Consider the following 16,717-nt stretch of genomic DNA (forward strand, 5'->3'; position numbering starts at 1 on the left):
TGAAAATGAATTTTTGGTTGGCATATTGTATTGAAAGACTCATCAATGTCTTCAAAATAGTGTTAAAGAGCACTAATGGTCCGACTTACGATTTTACATTTACTTTGGTGTGTAAGTGTGTATTAGTACGTGTTAACGATACAAACCCCAAAGTAAACTATGACGTGAGTTATCGTCTCCAACGTAAATCTTTTTCTTGGACTACAACAAACACATGGATTGTAGGCAACACAGTTTACTTCCTGGGATTCGGATTCAGCCTGTAAGTTAACTCCTGTTGGCATTGCATTGTGACGCATCTTTCAAACATGGTAAGGAGCGTCACATTTCCGGCTGACGTCAGAGGTATTCAGGCCAATCACAACGTACAGATTAGCTGTACCAACTACACAAAATAACCTTGTTTTTAACAATAAAATAGGTGCACTTTAAATGCCCATTTGATTGTGGGTGTGTTTTTAAAAAATGTAGCAGATGTGTGCAGATGACAGAATGTGCAGAATGTTCAAATCTTGTACTGTCAAAAGTATTTAAACAGTAATTGTGAAATATGTTTTAAATTGCAGGTGATCCTATTGGCTTGCCGACACGTTTGACCCTGGAGTTCAGTGCATTTGATGTGTAAGTTTTGCACATTTCGAACATGTTAACTCTTTCACCGCCAGCATTTTTCATAATTTTCACAAAGAAAATGTTCTTCTTTAAACATATAAACATACAATATATTAAATGAAAGAACTGACCCTCTGTTTCATCCTACTTTTATTAGTTCTTTTTATCTCCTCTCAAATATGGGTAGGTTTCTTCAAAAACACCAAATTTTGAGCAAAAAACAGAGATAACTCATCAATGGTGGTGAAAGAGTTAAAACAACCCTTAGATCAATAATCATTGCCCTTGTATTATAAAACGTCTATAGGATATCCCATGACTCTCAATCCAGTATATAATCTTTATAAGATTGTTTTGTTTTTTATATATACTGATTTTTTTTCTGTTTGTCCAGTGATGGACCCACATCTGCTCACTGTTGTCCAGCCTATGGGACTCTGTACAATACCAACACCTTAGAAGCCTTTAAATCTACAGACAAGAAAGCTCTACTTGATAATGCAGCCAATGAGGTTAACCAATGTTGTCTAACTACTGTTTCTTGAAATCATCTAAGTAGTTTAATGTTAATAGGGCTTCACAAGTAAAGGTTCAACATTATATTATGATCATTATGAATTATTATGGATTTTATAGTTAAGTTGTTCCTGCCTTAATGAAATTGTAATATTAATACTGGTTACGTTGTCGTCTTCACAGATTTGGAGTGCGATTCAATCAGGGGCTGCAGTGGAAGACTCCTCTGTCCTAAACAAATTCATCCTCTTGACATTTGCGGTTTGTATGAATGCATTCAGTCGGTGTTCTTTTAAATTAAAGTCTTTTTGTTTCTGACTGGTCCTTTTGTTTATGCGGATCTGAAGAAATATCATTTCTATTACTGGTTCTGCTTTCCTGCCCTCTGCTTTGTGGAAGGAGTCCAGCTGGTGCAGGAGCCGGTGTCATTAGAGCAGAGATTCAATGCTGAACAGGTGCGTAAATAAAACCACGTTTAACTTGCTTCTGATGAGACGCTTTGTGTTATTTTTGGGGGAAAGATAATGAGTCATTACACAATGCATTATGGAAATCATGTCCTGTTTATAATTTTTAATTAACAGTGTTTGAATGCGTTATGTTGAATTGGTTCTAAGAGGATGGACTATGGACTTGACCCCAGGGACTGCAACCAAAAGACCTACATTTGTTGTTATACCTAAATATTTCTACAATTCAAATGATATATTTTCTTATAAAAATAATAACACATTCTTTATTAAAGGGCACCTATTATGGCTTTTTACAAGATGTAATGTTCTGGTGCATTTCCATTGCATAGTACCCCACGCTTTGGTTTAGGTTGGGTCGGGTCAGCTTACTTTTGGGGGCTTTTCCATTGGGTGCAGTATGTAGTACCCGATACTTTTTTAGTACTACCTCGGTCGGGGTTCCAAGCGACCCGAGCTGATACCAAAACGTGACGCGAAAACACTGCAGATCACTGATTGGTCTGAGAGATTCGTCACTACCAACGTCATGGCTATAATGTAAAATATTAGCTTTACCTTTATGCTAGCTTGCACTGTCTCGAGTAAACCCTTTTGTCATCTGTGCTTTGCTGTAAATTCCCAAACTCCCTTTTAGCGATGAATACATCCACAGGTTGAGAATCAGGAGCACCATAACAGTTTTTTCCAGACTTGCAGTTTGTGGCAGCACATTCGCGACGTGCAAGTCAGCATATATGCTGAAATGCAACTTAAATGAGGCTCAGCGGAGCGCGTCGACCGACGCCATGAGTGTTTGAACAGAAACTGTCATGTGAGACAGAGGTAGTGATAAACAGGATGTGCAAACATCTATTTGTGGTGGTCAATTTTAATTTTGTGGTGGACTGAGAAATAAATAAATGTATGGGAATGTACAACGACGCTCTCACTTGTATGATGTCACAGCAGTAGGCAGCACAAATATAACTACACGCCTATAATCCCTCCCACTCAAGTGTTACTAAACTCAATGGAAAAGCTAAACAAGCCGAGGTGAGGTGAGCTGACCCGACCCAAACCAAACCGTGAGGTACTACGGAATGGAAAAGCGCCATAAGTCTCAAGTTTGCTCAGAATGTGTCTGTGAAGTTTCAGCTCAAAATGCCTCACATATAATTTATTATAGCATGTCAAAAATGCCCCTATTTGGGTGAGAGCAAAAATAATTTTTAATGTCTGAACCTTTAAATGCAAATGAGCTACAACTCCCCACTTCCCTACAAACACAGACAGTGAGCGCTTTCAGGTAAAATAGATCTGATTAATACAGTCTGAGATAATAGTATGTAGTGGACAGAGTAAAACACGCTGTAGATGGAAACTATGGTAATGCAGGACTGTAAGTGGGCGGAGCCTTATCAGTGTGACCTCACATTGATAAGAAAATCTAAGCGGCATGTCTAATGAGACCGCTTTGGTTTAATGTAGAATAAAAGACAAGTAGCAGGTGGATATTTTTCATCGTAGGGTGGTTGTGTTCACACACTGCCAACACACATGTCCAAACACCTTGTAAAAGTGGATTTTGCATAATAGGTGCTCTTTAAACATAGCTACTACATATAATTGTCAAAGTAGGTCATTGTAGATGCAGAACCATGAGATGAACAACACCTGTGGTAAGATTCCTCAGGTGATGAACTATACCTGTAGTCACACTTCTATCATCAGTGTGAACCTGAGGGGAAATTATTTTATACATTTATTAAAATTCACCTTGACGCCAACTGTTTTAAATTTTTTTTAGCATAATTTGAAAAGCTAAGATGTAAAACCCACTAAACCCTATCTCTGTCAAAAATGAGAATGATATATGACCAAATGTTTTCGGCACAATATATATATATATATTTTCAAAAAACGTGAGCTTCAAATCCACTTAATCCTGGCCTCAGGCCGTCCAGAAAAACTGGTTTGTTGGCAGAATATGTTAAATGCCACGTTGTTTTTTCAGTGAACTCCTTAAAGTGCACGGAAGACTAATGTGAAACGACCGTGGATCACATTCATACTTTGGTCCCTTTGTGAGGACTTGGACCTGAATTTTAACCCAAATATGACAGCCACATGCATCACAGCACCTCCTAATCTGTGCTTTAGTTTGTATGTTTTTTGTCATTTCTAAATTTTCTAACGTTCATTGATTGTCAAGTCACTAAACTTTATTGATTTTCGAACTGTTTACTATGTCTAAGAAGTGGAATTGTTTTAGGAGTGGAGGATTTGCCAAAAAAGCTTACATGCACTTAGATGGTTTTGCAGTGAAAGACAGTCAAATTAGTTAAATACCAATAAAATAACTAAAGTGTAGAGCTGTAACGATAAATCGCGTGTCCCATTAAAAATGTCTGTCTGAAAACGATTTTGAATCGCAATTTGAAGAACAGCGAGATAAATATTCCTGTAGACATAGCGTTTGTAATGCTGCTACTTCTGTGGCGCGAAGTGAGTTTCTGCACGAGAGCGCCTCCTGGCTTTTGGATGTGCCGGTATTTCACCGTAATTCAATTAAATTCATTAATGGAGAAAACGCGCATTTGCACGATTAATCGTTACAGCCCTATTTAAAGTGACATTTGTGAAAATAAGGCATTTTAATTACTGACTTCTTGATTTACAAGAAAACATGTCAGATGCATTTAGAGGGTCTTGCATTTAAACTCTTCGTTTGTTTCATTGTGCAGCTTGATGATACTTCAGTATATTTAAATGAAAATCCTGACATATGTATGTGTGCCATAATTGTGCAAATACATTTACAGCAATTTTTTAAGATAGACATCAAAGAACATCTTTGTCAGTGATTAAATATTTTTCAAACATCAATAAACCTTCATTTTGTTTAATTGCGTGTGATTTGTTTTTGAGATGCGCTGATTGTTTCGAATGGATTTTTTTCACAGATTTCTAGCTTGCAGATGGCGTATGATAATCTTTGCTCATCGACTGGGTCCACAGCAGTGCCACATTTTCTGCTCAAGTACACGGATGACACTGTTGAAGTTGCTCCTCTAAAGGACTTGAACCGCTTCTTCACGGATCTTAAGAAGGTAATTTCAACTAAAAAGCTGATTTCAGATGCAGATGTGTGCAGATGTAGTAACATTAGCATGCATCTTTATGTTGCTTCTGTAAAGCCACACATTGGGCTTACATTACAATGTAACAGTTAGAAAAATGTATTTCCATATGTCATTCATAAACATGATTTGTGAGTCCTGTCAGATTCCTGTCTACATTGAAGGTGAGACTACAACTCCTATTGTTTCAGACTCTTTCACAGCATCATCAAACTACAGCCGCTATTGTGGTTTAGTGACTGTGGCGGTCCGCCATAATTTCAAAACAGATTGAATTTAATGACATTCTCATAACAACATAAAGATCTCTAACATTGCATTTTGCACCGTTGTTGCGCTATTGTTCACAGTCAATTGTTATTCTCACTTCAGCTCACGCATAATGCGCGCATGCATCACACACAAATATGTACTGTACGTACTTACGCACACACATGCATGCCTCAGCTTGGTTTTCTTGGTTGTAACACAGACACATAAATATGTAAATGAGAACAAATTTATTTGGCATTCAGTTGTATTATATTACAGTAATGCATGCAAGAGAGTAAATCCAAGTACGAAGTGATGATGTCATGAATATGCTAATTAAAGTGTGAAGTCATCCATCGCCATCATCTCACAAAATCCTGTGATAATCACAGATGGTACTGGGTATGTCTCAGCCTTTCTCAGTAGAGCACTCCCTGCGTTCACCCTTCACGTAACTCTTTAAGTAATTGTTGTGGGAATGAATGATCACAGTTAAACCGTTTGTAAAATGATGTCCTGATTTATTTTAAAGATTACTGTGGGTGTTTATGACCCCTGCACGCTGCCTCAACATCCAGGCTGGCCTCTCAGAAACCTTCTCATCCTTCTGGCGAAAAATTGGTACGTATATAATGAGCTTGTCAAACACGCATCCCGCTGGTGTCAAATTATATTTCAACTCATTTCCTCCCAGTGTTCCGCTATGTCATTTACTTTAAATTTCAAAGAGAGTTGTTTTGAAGCTGAAAGGATGTGAGAAAATATTATTGCCACCCATCTGCTAATATCTAGAGGAAGAAGACTCAACAGGGGGTCTTGCTGTGGTTTGGTCCCAAACTGCATTTTGTGTGAAAATATAGAAAATGTGTTGAAACATAGATATGAAAACAATTAACAGATGTGAAAGTGTACCAATGACACCCTTACATACGTATACCATGCATGCCATGGTACATTGATGCTACATGGTATTTAACATGGAACTCCATATAATGCAAAGAATACCATTTCTCAGAAAATGGAGATGAAAACATTTTGAATCTATTGCATGGTATTATCATGGTGCCATGTCCAACAACTCACTATTACCTGGAAACATGTCCAAAGAAGCATATTTTATGGCAGCCTTACCTGTTGAGAAAAATTCAAACTTGAAACCCTGTGCACAAGCTATGGTATTATAATGTCACCATGTCCATAATGCAACAGTAATGGCACAGTATTTTCTATAAGTTGAATAGATGGGTGGCTTCAGGAAAACTGGGGTATTGTGCAGCTTTCCAATGTTCAAATGTCAAGACTCACCATCTGCGCTCACTCTTCTGGCTTTGTAATGGTAAATGTAAGGTCATTCCAAAAACCATGTGTACCTCAAGAGAATTGTGTGTTTTTCTTTATGAATGTCAGGGGTTCACAGTTGGATGTAGTGGAGATTGTGTGCTTCAGAGACCGAACTCTACAAGGGAGACGATCCGTTCAGCACAGCATCATTTTTCGGGTCAGGATCCCGGACCTGTCGACCTGCTCAGGTAATTTACCATCTTCTGCCGAGTGCTTCAGTACAACAGCATGAAGGCAAAGCTTTATCTAGGGCTGCAACAACTAATCGATAAAAATCGATAATTTGTTCTCATTTGGGATACTGTTAAACCAGGGGTGTCCAGACTTTTTTTTTGTGTGGTGAACTACTTTTAAAATTATAAAGCCGACAAGATCTACCTGCTATGAAACACAGTTTAATATTTTAATAACACTTTAAATGCGAGTTGGGACTATACTGCATATATCTCCACATTGAATTTAGGGCTGTACCATTACGGCATTCTTTTTGAGGAGTTAAAAAAATCCTTGAGTACATGTCGAGTTGTCCTTAACCCTAATAAGTCCCTTGGGGTCAATCTTACCCCCAAGCCACTTTTCTTTAGTTTATAAACATGGTTCTCAGTGGAATAAGATTTTGTGACTTTTCCAGATTATCTGTCAAGATTCATATAAAAAAAACTGGGCTTGATTCGGTTGTTCTAAAGAGGTGTAAAACATTTTTACCAAAAGAGGCCCTTTGGGGGTAAAAATGACCCCAATTGAAATGAATGGGAAATGCAAAAAATATATATTTTTATTTGTCAAAAATAAATAAATATAAATTAATGCATCCAGAATAAATGTGAAAATTTTAACATAGAAAGGTAGGCCTGGCAGTAGAGCACAAATGTTACATAGAAAAGACATGCTCAATCACACACACACAAACAGACACAAAGGTATGACTGCCTAAGGGCTCAGTCACACCAAAAGCGCTTTAAACGCTTGCAAACGCAAGGCGCGACGCACTGCCTTTTTTAAAAAAAGAGCAGTGCGACGCGGCTTTTCATATTGCTAAGTAACCACCGAGTCAGCTGTCTTGTCAATCAAATATTGAAGCGTGAGCGCTCTTTTGCTGTTAACTGTCATATTAGCAGAAACTTTAAAAAGATGACGCTTGCTCTGACCTTGTTTGAGGATAAGAGGAGCACAAACACGCAGGAGAGAGTGAGCGAGTGGAGTCCGGTTCTTCAAAGCAACTGTAAACTTCCCTCGCCACAACGTAAGGCCCGCCTCTCCCCTCATTCGATTGGACAATGGAAGACGCGAATGACGTCAGGCGCTCCTCCGCTCTCAGCGCTCCTTCAAAAACGCGTGCGCGGCAGGCGGCAGAAAACCGCAAGGCGCTCGGCGCGCATAAACAGCGCGCAAACGCGCCCTGCCCATAGAATATCATTCAAAAAAGGCGCCTGCAACTGCCATAAACGCTTTTGGTGTGACTGAGCCCTAAGACAGCATTTTTTACCGAATTTGGCAAAAAACAGGCACAGATGCAAAACAAAGATGTAAAATACTCACACAGGTGTGTGCGCAGACATACACACATGCACAAACACAGACTCTCACACACACAAAGACACGGTAAAACATACACACACACATAAAGACAGACAGACACACACACACACACACACACACACACACACGCACGCACATACAAACACAGACTCTCACACACACAAAGACACAGTAAAACTTACACACAAAGACAGACACACAAAAAGACAGTCACAAATGCGCGCGCACACACACACACACGGACACACACACACGGACACACACACACACACGGACACACACGGACACACACACACACACACACACACACACAAACACGGACACACACACACACACACACACACACACACACACACACACACACACAAACAAACAAACACACAAATTTAGATAATAATTTATGTGAATTTTTCATAAAAACTTTTCAGGCAAGCTAATGGTGTAGTTGAGGAATTGAGTGGTAGACTGGTACAAAAGTACTTCATATCTCCCAAAACACAGCATTAATGTATAGATGGGAAGTAAACAAAAAATCATATATTATTTGTATCATTAAAAATCTATATATTTTTTGTAATCACTCTTTTTATCTCTGGGGCATTTTTACCCCTAAGGAACTCTAACCATAGACTGTTAAAAAAGATGGACGACGCCCGTTCGCTCTCTTCCATTGGTGAAAAGTGAAGCCGCCAGTGTCCCGATGCGGCGCTGACATCTTGGGTCTTGAGTCTGCGCAGTTGCGATTTCGGGACCAGTCATGCGCAGTAGTGAGCAGGAAGCTGCGAAATTAAGACCACGCCCTCGCTCTCGCAGAATGCGCATATCACACGGTATCCCAGCTATCTCATCATGACGTGACACCACTGTTTTTATATCATTAAATAACTAACTAAAAACAAACTTATTTTAACTCTTTCACCGCCAGTGTTTTTTTAAAAAGTTGCCAGCCAGCGCCAGCGTTTTTCATGATTTTTACCAAAGCCTTCCAGAAAATGTTCTTCTTTAAATATATAAACATACAATATACCAAATGAAAGAACAGACCCTCTGCTTTCAAACAAAATAAAAGTTTCATCCTACCTTTAGTAGTTCTTTTGTAATCAGCTTTTGAATATGGGTAGGTAGCAGAGATAATTTCATTTTTGTGACGGACTTTTCATAGAGGTCCCCTTCAGAGCGATCTTTAAAACAGACACGGACATGCAGCCGCTTGCCATAGGGCAATACTTCCGGGTTTAAAAAGTTGCGAAAGGGCGCCACCTTGTGGATAATAGCGGTATTGCGGAAAGACGGAAAATCTCGTCATTGGCGGGGAAAGAGTTGGGTTGTATCTTTCTCTCTCTCGTTTGTTTGCTAGCTCACTCTCACTCTGTGTGTGCGCGTGGATCCGCTCCTGCATGAAATCATTTGAATTCACATCCTGGTAAATTTCGGAAGTTAGACGACTGAGCTGCAGCGGTCAGGCATAAGATTATAAAAACACATTTGAGAATAAAGGTGCAGAAACTAAAAAAGACTTGCATGTTTCACAATTACTTAATTCCAATTTCACTGTCTGTTTTCCGAAGCTTGTGGGGCAGCATACACAGTTAACTTATGTGCGATCTACCGGCATTGCCTTTGCGACCGACGTATTGGACACCCCTGTGTTAAACTGTATTTTTGTAAGTTTTTGTTTTTCTGAGAGTTTAGGATGAAAGGATTTGGTTCATTAGTTGTTGGTATTTGGGCTGTGAATAGTCATTGGGATGCTCTTGGACTAATTTTGAATGGCCATTGGGCTGGTTTTGTTATGTGGATCTGGCAACCCTGACAGGACAATGACAGATGCAAGAGGGCAAACGAACACTAGTTAAAAAAGGTTTAATTTCACCCTTTAAAGGAGCATTTCACCCATAGAAACATAAATCTTTATTAAAAGTGAGTCATATTTGTAGTCGAACTGTAACATACATTTAGAATTTGGTGCCTATTTGACTGAGAAAAGGGGTGTTTGAAGTCTCACCCCCTCAACAAAGATATTGGACTTCCTGCTTTCAATGATGCAAAATGATGATTTTTACATCATTGAAAGAAGGAAGTGCAACACTGAAATCTTTATTTTTCCTGTCTCAGTGGAAACTGAGGAAATGATGCACGACCATTCAAAAACATGACTGGGGTTTCTTACGATACAAAGCTTAATGCAAATGGGTGAAGTGTCCCTTTAAAGTGACTCAAAAATGAAATCATTTACTCACTCTAATGTTGTAACAAACCTGTATACATTTTTTTGTTCTGATGAACCTGAAGGAAGATATTTTGAGGAATGTTTGTAACCAAACCGTTCGTAACCAAACCGTTCGACATGCTTACGCAATTACGCGAGGTTGCGCTGGCACGTCACGCAGCTGGTGCAAAAGTACATATATTTTTTTCTTTTTCTTGTTGAGTAATCCCTGTAAGGCTTAAAATATCAAAAAGATTATATTAGTAAAACTGTAGAAGTGCGTGGCTTTTGCCATTTTTAAAGTACACTTTTACATGTGAATACTGCTTTATTTAAAGTGAAAACAATAATGGAGTAACATTTATGTTATTATTCGATAGGTCGATAAATAATCCCCTGATTAATCGATTATAAAAATAATGGTTCGTTGCAGCCCTCCTTTTATCTGGATTCAGGAGAGGGGTGAAACTATTAAAATGATAATACAAAGTCCTGGCAGGCTTCTATTGGCTTCTGGTTTTGCAAACCCTAAAAGTAAACTTTCACCCTGTTTCTCCATTTAAAGTGCTTTGATTTTTATGTTTTTTATGTTTCTTGATGATCAAGTTATATAAAACCTGGGAACTGAAGTAGATGGCTGAAATAAAGTGGTACCTTTATAAATAATAACATAATAGTTGCCTTGAAAAAATATTAAGTCTATCTGACTTTTGCTTTCGCAGAAAACAACAATGATTTCCAGAAAGTTTATGTGGTTTCTACAGTATATAACAAAATCATACAGGGACTATTTAATTACAAAATGCACAAAAAAACTCATAAAAGTTGACTGTCCAAGTGACTGTATGCTATATTCCAAGTCTTCTGAAGCTATACTATACAACATGTTTGTGAGGAACAGACTAAAAGACTCATTCACACCTCTGTATGCTGACAGATGCTTGTTTCTGCATGTCTTTTAAAAAATGACGCATTTTACTGAATTACACACTTTTGAAAATGTATTTTAAAAGACAAAAATGACCCGTTGGTGACGCAAAGCAAACAAAACCCTACTCTTTTAGTTTGTAAATTCATATCCCTGAGTAGGTTGTCAGTTGTTAAGGTGGGTATTTCAGTTCCGCCGCACGTGTTTCTCTGCTCAAGTCCTTCATCAATTCAAGTGGTTTCATCAGCTGTGATCTGATAGTGGATATTCCAGGAACTGAATCTCATCCCACATCACAGCGGCAGACATCTATGAAATCCTCTGGGAGTCTCTGCATTGATTGTGTAAATCTGCTGGGGTACGGATGAAAAGACAGAATCACGGGAGGCTGATAAGTGAAACAGAAAGCACTCCCACCACTCAAATCTATTCTGGCACATAGACAAGCTCGTTCATTTAAACCACCTGTCCTTTACGTCACTGGCTTTAAACCTGTGTCCATGTCCTTGAGGAGTTTTGGGATTCAGTGCAAACTGATCATGTCACATACTGTGGAGACACTACAGAAAATGCTTTTTAGGGCTGCATAACGATTAATCGCAACTAATCGTTTGCAGAATTAAAGTCTTTGCTCACATCATATATATGTATGTATTGTGTATAATAATTATGTATAATATAAATACACACGCATGCATGTTTAATTTAAAGAAAAAAATATGTATGTAATAACGCATGTATACACATGTAAATATTTTTTATATATACATGCATGTGTGTGTATTATAAAAATGCGTTTATTCTGCGATTGATTGTTTTCAGGAAAGGAAAGCGTTTATACAGAGCAAAGCAAGTGCACATGCACATGCAAGTATGAAAGTACGAAGTATGACCTTGATTGGCACAATTACAACAAATCAAATGCACACTTTTGCTTCCCTGTGGTGAGAAATGCTGATTCAAAAGATTCTTACAAGCTACAATCTGAATGTTCGTTCTGAATGTTTGCTTGGAGCTCTTGTTTCTAATTACTAGTTTCAGAAACCTGATTTAGAGATAGAGGTAAGCATCATGTGGCAAAAAAACCCTCCTATGCATCTCATTTCGGTCCAAGTCACTGATTGGGCACTCAAATGGCAAGAACCAGAGACTAATTGGTGCAATTAGAGTGAACCCAATAGCCACGAAATAGGAACAGCGCGTTCTTCACCCCATCCTGGAACATCAGCATTAATAATGCATGCTGGATTTTTACATGTCTCTATCATTCATTACAAATTATATTTAAAAAAAAAAAAATGTTTGTACTGAAAAATGACACAAACGTTTTTTGTGTGGTACATTATGTCCTCCTTTTGCTTTAATGACACTGCATATTAGTTGGCCTTGACAAAACCTGATGATCCATGTTTATTCGGTGGGATTTGAGAATGAGCACCTTGTGTACTTCAGTGGAAGTCTTACTTGTACTTAGTCGTATTGTGGTGTCCTCAGACTTTCAAACCCCATTGTCTAAAAGTGAGCGGTAAAATACTTTTAAGGACGAACAGATGGGGCAAGTTATTGTGTTTAAAAACAGCTAGATGGAGCACAGTGTTCAGTAGCAGAATGCAAACGTTTCAAAACAAAACGTTTTTTTTTTCAGAAAGTTATTGAATTCATGAAAATGCTAATGGTGCAAGTATAAAAATGAAGAAACACAACATGACCAAAGATGACTGTCTGATGTACACAGACCAACAATAAAATGTTACAGACGAAAAAGTAGAAACCGTAAAATGCATTTAAACTTTGCTACATGTTTAATTGGCTGTGTTTATCCGTTTATAATTAATGTTTGGTTTATTTATATTTATTAACTTTGTTTCAGTTTGTCCGAAGAGTGTGGGGTGGGAGAAGAACTCAAAGGGTGCCATGGGACCTAGAAGTGTCAATCTCAGTGAATGTATGGATCCTAAAAGGTATTAAACGTGACGTTTTCATTATGCTTGAGAATATTCTTTGGTTTTCTCAGCTGTTTGGTATTGGTTTCTTCAAGGCTTGCTGAGTCTTCGGTCGATCTCAACCTGAAATTAATGCGTTGGAGGTTGGTACCGTCTCTAGATTTGGATAAGATCGTGTCAACCAGGTGTTTGTTACTGGGAGCCGGAACGTTGGGCTGCAATGTGGCACGAACACTTATGGTAAGAGCCATTTACTTATTACAAGCAGTTTACAAAAAATAATCGAACAAAATTGCCTTCAATATGGATTACTTGGCTTGCTTTATACGATTTAATTGCTCAACTGCATTTACTATAATAACTGCATCATTTTTTTTTTTTTGGAGTAATCATGAGCCTAAAGCTATGATTATAAAAGTAAGACTACGTTTATGCCACCAGAAATGAAGATGGTGTCAACTAATGGCTTCAACCCATCAGCTGTTGAGATAAACATATTGGAAAAAAAATCTCTTCCTGCCAATAGATTATGATAGTAAGGCCAAACATGAATAACAAGACTAGCATGCCATGTTTAACATTGTAACTGAATGACTGGTCTGGGTCTAAGAAACTACTACATTTTCACTTCATGGATAAAATAAATGGATGGACTTAATCTTTCAGTTTAATGCAGAAATAAAGGTTGGAATAGACTGCCCTACAAAAATGTTTTTATGCCTGGGTAAGGTGGTTTTTCAAGCAATGGAAAAAATTTATATATCGCAAAACTGCAATGGAGCAAATTTACAGTGCGTAAAAGTCACATGATCATTCTTTAAATATGTCGCTGTATGTTTGGTGGGAGGATAAGACCGAAGATGTGTGTTGAACTTCATGTGGCATCACAAGAACCAACAAGCGTTAGACATCAAAATACTATGAGTACGATTTGGAAATCGACTGCTCTGTATGCTTTCGAGTCGCACTCGTGGAACTTCAGTGACCACGTTTACATGCACTCTCATAAGCGATTATAATGGGATTTTGGCAATACTGCGAGTATACTTTACCTCAAGTAAACAAAATACTTCTATAAAAAAATTATGCGATTAAGCTCATAATTGCAGCAAGTATAAATGCATTAAAACAGTTGCCGTACAACATTTTTAATCACAGTACAGTATGCGGCCATGTAAACACTTTAATCGCATCTATACCACACTACTGAAGTGCCTGTGTGTTTTTGTCACGTAGTGCGAATTCGTTTTAAACTTAGAAGTTTAAAGGAAGTTTTCTCTGAATTTTGTCAACACCACTCGCTGTCAGCAGTCTGCCTTTATCCAGAAACAGCTCAAATAACGTGACAGCAGCATATAAAATGGTTACGGGCACTGTCATAATATTTCTGTCTTCATCACAGCGCAAAATAATGAAATACGTCCACAAGAACACGTTAATTAAGTAAATTAAAACAGTGAACATCTGTGTCAACGGTTCATCATTTGTGCTCTGCATTGGGTTATGTGTGGATAATAAGCACAATCATTAGCGAATAATCAGAAAATAAAACTGCATGTAAACAGGAGTGAAGAGGTTAATAGCTCCAGTCATGTAAACATCTTACTGCCACTAAGTCCTTACTCTGATTATTGAAAATAATCACATTATGGGTGTATGTGTAAATGTAGTCAATCTACGTGTTGCCGTATGAAGTTGAACACACCCATTGGTTTTTGGAATGACTTATCGTGAAACAACAAGATTGTGTTCTAGTCGGATAACATTGGTTATGAAAACGTTGTCATTTCACAATATTTTTTGTGGATGTTTAGAAAAGAACACTACAGTTTTACACACATCTGCAATGCAAACACAGCTACTTTAAATGGACCAAAATCAGATCCAAGTCTACTTGTAAGACCAAGAGCAATATGAATGCAAATAGAAGTTATTATATTAAGTTCACTTTGTGTCCAGTTTGGTTCTTTAAAGAGCTGAATGTTTTCGGTTCTTGTTTTTTTAGGGCTGGGGTGTGCGACATATCACCTTTGTGGACAATGCAAAGATATCCTACTCGAACCCAGTGCGCCAGCCGCTCTATGAGTTTGAAGACTGTCTCGGTGGAGGAAAATCTAAAGCTCTTGCTGCAGTGGACAGACTGAAGAAGATCTTTCCTGGTGTGGTGAGTTTTTTTTTATAGTACAAGAAAGTAAACTTGTACATACAGTGGCAAGAAAGTATGTGAAACTTTTGGAATTTCATGGTTTTCTGAATACATTTGTTATAAAATGTGATCTGACTTCATCTAAGTGTATTGACAAACATAATGTGTGTAAAAATAATTACACAACATATTCTGATCTTTAATGTCTGCATTGAACACACTCGTTCAAAATGGTAGTGGAAAAGCTAATGGCGCTTTTCCATTGCATAATACCCCACGGTTTGGTTTGGGTCAGGTCGGGTCAGCTCACCTCACTTTGGCGTGGTTAGCTTTTCCATCGAGTTTAGAATCACTTCGCAGTGGGAGGGATTATAGGCCTGTCGTTATAGTTGCGCTGCCTACTGCTGTGACATCATACAAGTGAGAGCGTTGTTTGTACATTCCCATACATTTATTTCTCAATCCGCCACAAAATTAAAATTGGCCACCACAAATAGATGTTTGCACATCACATTTATCACTTGACAGTCTCACATGACAGTTTCTGTTCAAACACCCGTGGCGTCAGTCGACTGCGCTCCGCTGAGCCTCATTGAAGTTGCATTTAAGCATATATAATGCTGATGTGCTCTTCGCGAATGTTCTGCCACAAACTGCAAGTCTGGAAAAAACTGTTATGGTGTTCCTGATTCTCAACCTATTTTTTATTACTAAAAGGGAGTTTGGGTACTTATAGCAGAGCACAGAAGACAACATGTTTGCTCAAGACAGCGCAAGCTAGCATGAAGGTAAAGCTGATCTTTTACATTATAGCGATGACGCTGGTAGGTACGAACCAGTGGTTCCCAAACTTTGTCAGCGTGCGGCCCCCCTTGTGTACAGTGCATTTTTCGCGCCCCCCCGAAAGAAAATTTATGACAAAAACAGTTTTAAAATGTAATATTTTAATTAAACAAAACATATAAAATTATACCTAGTAGTGCTGTTGGTTAGTTGGCTTATTATTTTTTAGGTTTAATTACACAGAATTCATGATAAATGAATGTATTTTATAAAATGTCATAAAACTGGGGCCCCCCTGGCACCATCTCGCGGCCCCCCAGTTTGAAAACCACTGCCTTAGACCAATCAGTGATCTACAGTGTTTTCGCGTCACGTTTGGTATCAGCTCGGGTCGCTTGGAACCCCAGCCAAGGTGGTACGAAAAAAAGTATCGAGTACTACATACTGCACCGAATGGAAAAGCTCACAAAAGTAAGCTGACCCAACCCAAACTAAACCAAACCGTGGGGTACTATGCAATGGAAAAACGGCATAAGTGAAAGCATAGGGCGCACTCACACTATCCAAACCAAACCGTGCTCGGGCGTGTTTGACCCCCAAAGCCTGGTTTGTTTGACAAGTGTGATCGCTCTGTTCCGCGGCCAGGCGTGGATTGGTTAATCGCGCCGCGGCCGGGTTGCAGAGGTGGGCCGGAGCGCGGTTCACTTGGGCTCAGGCGAGGAAGGCTGTGGTGTGAGCGCAATCGCGCCTGAGCGCGATTTAAAAGGTGAAGATGTAAGTTGCGCGACCACTCACCTTCATCTGCCTCCGTAAAAACCTTTTTGTTGCGAGCAGCGAGGTTACGTGAATGTCCGAG

The 16,717-nt window shown here is 38.7% G+C and overlaps 1 protein-coding gene across 1 annotated transcript in view; it reads left to right on the forward strand.

Annotated features, from left to right (window-relative positions):
- atg7 (ATG7 autophagy related 7 homolog (S. cerevisiae)) overlaps window positions 1-16,717 on the forward strand; it is a 121,096-nt gene that overhangs the window by 2,323 nt on the left and 102,056 nt on the right. Inside the window, exons 3-12 of the mRNA XM_073875759.1 lie at window positions 567-621; window positions 1,007-1,124; window positions 1,312-1,385; window positions 1,463-1,583; window positions 4,544-4,690; window positions 5,505-5,593; window positions 6,380-6,501; window positions 12,860-12,950; window positions 13,028-13,172; window positions 14,938-15,096. Of these exons, the coding sequence (XP_073731860.1) occupies window positions 567-621; window positions 1,007-1,124; window positions 1,312-1,385; window positions 1,463-1,583; window positions 4,544-4,690; window positions 5,505-5,593; window positions 6,380-6,501; window positions 12,860-12,950; window positions 13,028-13,172; window positions 14,938-15,096 (1,121 nt within the window). The remainder of the gene's footprint in view (window positions 1-566; window positions 622-1,006; window positions 1,125-1,311; window positions 1,386-1,462; window positions 1,584-4,543; window positions 4,691-5,504; window positions 5,594-6,379; window positions 6,502-12,859; window positions 12,951-13,027; window positions 13,173-14,937; window positions 15,097-16,717) is intronic.

Source organism: Misgurnus anguillicaudatus, chromosome 14 (genome assembly GCF_027580225.2).
Source record: "Misgurnus anguillicaudatus chromosome 14, ASM2758022v2, whole genome shotgun sequence".
Classification (NCBI taxonomy): Eukaryota; Metazoa; Chordata; class Actinopteri; order Cypriniformes; family Cobitidae; genus Misgurnus; species Misgurnus anguillicaudatus.